Source organism: Leptonychotes weddellii, chromosome 14 (genome assembly GCF_054177405.1).
Source record: "Leptonychotes weddellii isolate Sample4059 chromosome 14, ASM5417740v2, whole genome shotgun sequence".
In the NCBI taxonomy this organism is placed as follows: Eukaryota; Metazoa; Chordata; class Mammalia; order Carnivora; family Phocidae; genus Leptonychotes; species Leptonychotes weddellii.
Window position 1 is genome coordinate 80,782,501 of NC_138382.1, and position 4,054 is coordinate 80,786,554.

Here is a 4,054-nt window from a genome sequence, read left to right on the forward strand (position 1 = left end):
TTTTTTTTTTTTTTTTTTGCTCTGCTCCATTTTCTTGTAGGGTGGTGGTTCCGTGAACGGGAGCCCCTTGTTGTCAACATCCGGTGCTAGCACTCCTGGCCGTGGTGGGCGGAGGCAGCTCCCCCAGACTCCGCTGACCCCCCGTCCCAGTGTCACCTACAAGACGGCCAACTCCTCGCCTGTCCACTTTGCTGGGGCGCAGACCAGCCTCCCCACCTTTTCCCCGGGCCGGCTTAGCCGGGGCCTTTCCGAACACAACGCTCTGCTCCAGAGAGACCCCCTCAGCCAGCCTCTGGCCGCCGGCTCTAGGATCGGCTCTGACCCTTACCTGGGGCAGCGTCTGGACAGTGAGGACACTGCCCGCACCCAGCCCGAGGACACGCTTACCTTCGAGGAGGCTGTGGCCACCAACTCAGGCCGCTCCTCCCGGACTTCCTACGTGTCCTCTCTGACCTCCCAGTCACACCCCCTCCGCCGCGTGCCCAACGGCTACCACTGCACTCTGGGACTCAGCTCGGGCGGCCGCGTTCGGCATAGCTACCACCACCCCGACCAAGACCACTGGTGCTAGCCGCGCTGCCTCCGCCACGCACCTGCTCAGCGGGCGCGTTCCAGTCGATGAGTTCTATCATCCACGCTGGGCTCCCAGGGACGCTCCGGGGCCCCGAGGCAGGGGCAGCAGCCCCTGGGAGGAGGGGCCCCGCCTTGGGGGCCCTCTGGGGGGAGGCCCCGCTGCTCCCCCCCACCCGCCTCCTCTTTCACGCTGGACCAATTCCTAAAGCCCTGCCGGAGAGGGACGTGGCTCTCTCTGTCCCCTTGTATGCTGCCTGCCTGGGTCTCATACCACAGACCCTACACGGGAAGTTGCTGCCTGTGCTGAGTGGGACCTGTCAGTCTGAACCCTGTGTGATGGCTCCCAGCGTCTGGAGTGTGTGCCCGGGGCCACTTTTAGGAGGTCTGGATCTGGTAGAGGCCATCCTTTATCCAAGTGTGTGGTACGGAGCCTGGCATGTTTAAACGCCTGGCCAGACAAGATAGAGTTGATGGTCAACAGTAGTAGCCTTGGGAGCCCGGCCTGTGGCTCCTTGCATTCTTGTCGGCGCCCACAAACACAAACACATCCAGCGTGGCTCTTTGTACCTGAAACAGCAGATGGACACCAGAAATACACTCACACACTCTCTGTCCTCTCCCAGATGCTGTCAACCTTGACAGGGACCAAATCTGGAAAACACTCTTGCTGTTGGTTTTGGTTTTTAATCGAAACACCCTTCCCTCTTTTGTCAATTCCATATACTTGATCTAGAAAGAAGAGCAAAACAGAAAAATGGGGAAGGAAATAGTAACAGAACTTAAAAAAAATCCAACCTGTAGGAAGCTCTCAGCTCTTTGGTGTGTGTGTGTGTGTGTGTGTGCGGCTTGTGTGAGGAGACGCTCTTGCGTCCAGCCTGGGTGGCCCCCCAGCTCCCCTGGCTTCTGCTGCTCTCGACCAAGTGCCTGACTTCCGAGCCCTCTCGTGCCAGGCTCCTGGGGGCGGTGACATGAAGCTTGTGTGAAGCGTGGGTGAATCCTTGGAACTGTTTCCAGTTCCAAATATCAACCAAGTAGAAAGCTGGTGTCCATGGAGAACACTCATATAACATCCAGTGGGACGGTTGTAGTTGGAAACGAAGCGACCATTTCCCTGTTTTCCTCCCACGAGTGGAAGGGTTTCCTGGGAAGCCACAGAGCAGTGTAGAGCGTGTCCTTGTATGGGGTGTTTTCAGTCTGTTCTACATCTGAATCTCAGGGACGGGATGCCTGCCAAAGGGGGCATGGTATCTGTTGTCGTGAAAGTTTCTTTTCAGATAAGGCCAGAGAGAGGGAGAGGTCGTGGGAAGAGGGAGAGGTGGGGGAGTGGAGATGGACCCATTGGGGCAGGAGGGAGGGCCTGTGTCTGCGGGTGCGGGCACTTGGGATGCCCCGACTGAAATGAGGTCAAAACTCGGAGGAAGCTATGGGGCAAGGAGAAGCTTGGCGACTGAGGCTCAGGTAGGAGCCATCTGAAGCCCAGCACTGTGGCACAAGACATGGGAGAGCGGGAAGCGAAAGGGAAATCCGACCTCATGGCCACTGTCAAAAGGGAAACACCATAGTTAGGAGGCTGTGCATAAAATGCTGGGAGACCCTTTGTTTCGTGAACAAAAGGAATATTTAGATGATTAGATTTTGGTGCATCCTCCATGTTTGGAAATGTCAGATGATCTCTTTGCTGGATCATTTGAGTGTTCCCGTTGGCTGTTGCCCCATGACTCACCTTAAAGAAACTTGGCCTGTGATGTGTGTGTGCGTTTCTCTGTGTGGAGATGTGTCCCAGTGAGTGGATGTCGTTAACCCATAGGGCTATGCAACAAAAGACACACATTCAATAGAAATAAATCACGTAAGACCACCACCTGTTCTAGGGTTTCAGCATGATTGTGACCAAACCATTTTATAGAATTTCCTTACTGGAAGGCACAACACTCTGAAACTTTAAGATTACAGAGTATTTTACTGCAATAGGAAATAATAACTGGAATGGTATCTCAGACTCTGCATGAGATAGCTGTGTTCCTGTTGCAAAGCAGAAGGATGTGTATTTTGATACTGATGTTTCATCTCTGGCCCATGTTATTTTGAATGTATCCATTCTGTGCAGAACCACAGCTGCTTCCCAGGCCATGTTGGGTGGAGAATCACTGTTCTAGCCCCACACAGCCTCACCAGTCTGTCTGGATTCTTCTAGACACTGGAATTGGTGAAAACTACAGGGAGTGGGGGAAGAGATACTGTGTCTTGTTTTCCTGACTTTGGGTTTTGTTTCTGTATCGTCTCTTCTCAGCTATCATATGTTTCCACTGAGATCTCATAGTGAGTTGCCAAATTTGAAATGCATTAACCAGTTGTCTGCATCTGGACCAGTCAAGCAGTGGCTGTAGTTTGAATAAGTTATGTGTGCATGTAAAATATATACATATATACATATATACAAGTATGTGCATGAAATGTATATCTTCGTACTTTTTGATACAATGTACTCATTTGTTAATTTTTAATTATATTTGATATAAATCAAAGGTTTGTTGCAAAACTTTATATTTAAGAACAGTGTTAAAAAAAAAAAACCCAAAAAGAAGTCCCAACCATGCAACACAACTGGGACCTGCTTTAAAACAATCCTGTGATTGACGAGTTTGCTGCCTGAGTAATATTGATCACCCAGACTTTGGATTCTGCTATTGTTTCTACAATGACATTTTGTATGAATCAAAGTCCTTGGATTAAAATAAAACTTAGCAAAAAATCAAACAAACCCCACCATGCCGCTGGGTGATGTATGCAAGAGGTGTGGGAGCCAGCAACCTGTGCGTCCTCAGGAGGCAGGGCCCCCTCCATGGGCATGTGGGCAGGAGTGCACAGCTGAGCAGCTCTCTGGAGAAAATAACCCTCTAAGACGGATTTGGGCCTGTTCATGATGCAAGTGTGGATCAGCCTGAGACTCTGGGTGGGGTTGGGGTGAGGGTCATGGGTTGGGGTCAGGGCCAGGGTCTGGATTGGGGCCACAGTCTGGGTTAGGTTTAAGCATAATTGGCTTTCTTCCCCCTCCTCCATCTCCCCGGGCCTCCAGGATAGACAGGACTCACCCAGGGTCACACACGAGTCAGAGGTGAGCTGGAGCATTGGTTTTTGGCCCTTCACTCCTGGGCTCTAACAGAAGAAAAGTGAAATGTCCACCTGATCACTGACTGTTTGAGATCCAACTCAACCCCTGTCAAGGGTTATAGAGGGCCTCAGAGGTTATACAGGGTACTTCCGCCCTCCCACCTGGAAAGGGTGCTGCTGGCCCCACTGTGCCTGGGCAGCCGCAAGTTCCAGCACGGCCCCACCCCACGAGGGCACTCAGTAGACACAAACGGATTTATATAGGACTGACTGCCGTGGCCTGCCCGCCCCCATGTGCAGCCTTCTTGCGGACTGTTGGGCCCCCCCGGTGCTGGCTAGATCCTTCGTCCCATCTGAGTGATCAGCAGGA

General features: G+C 52.3%; 1 protein-coding gene across 4 annotated transcripts in view; it reads left to right on the plus strand.

Annotated features, from left to right (window-relative positions):
• CACNA1B (calcium voltage-gated channel subunit alpha1 B) overlaps window positions 1–3,098 on the plus strand; it is a 185,180-nt gene extending 182,082 nt beyond the window's left edge. For 3 of the 4 annotated variants that reach the window (XM_081804038.1, XM_081804040.1, XM_081804039.1), the window contains exon 45: window positions 41–3,098. In XM_081804038.1, coding sequence (XP_081660164.1) covers window positions 41–571 — 531 coding nt within the window. In that variant the 3' untranslated portion in view covers window positions 572–3,098. The remainder of the gene's footprint in view (window positions 1–40) is intronic. The other variant, XM_081804041.1, reaches the window with a different exon arrangement.
• The last annotated feature ends 956 nt before the right edge of the window (window positions 3,099–4,054 follow it).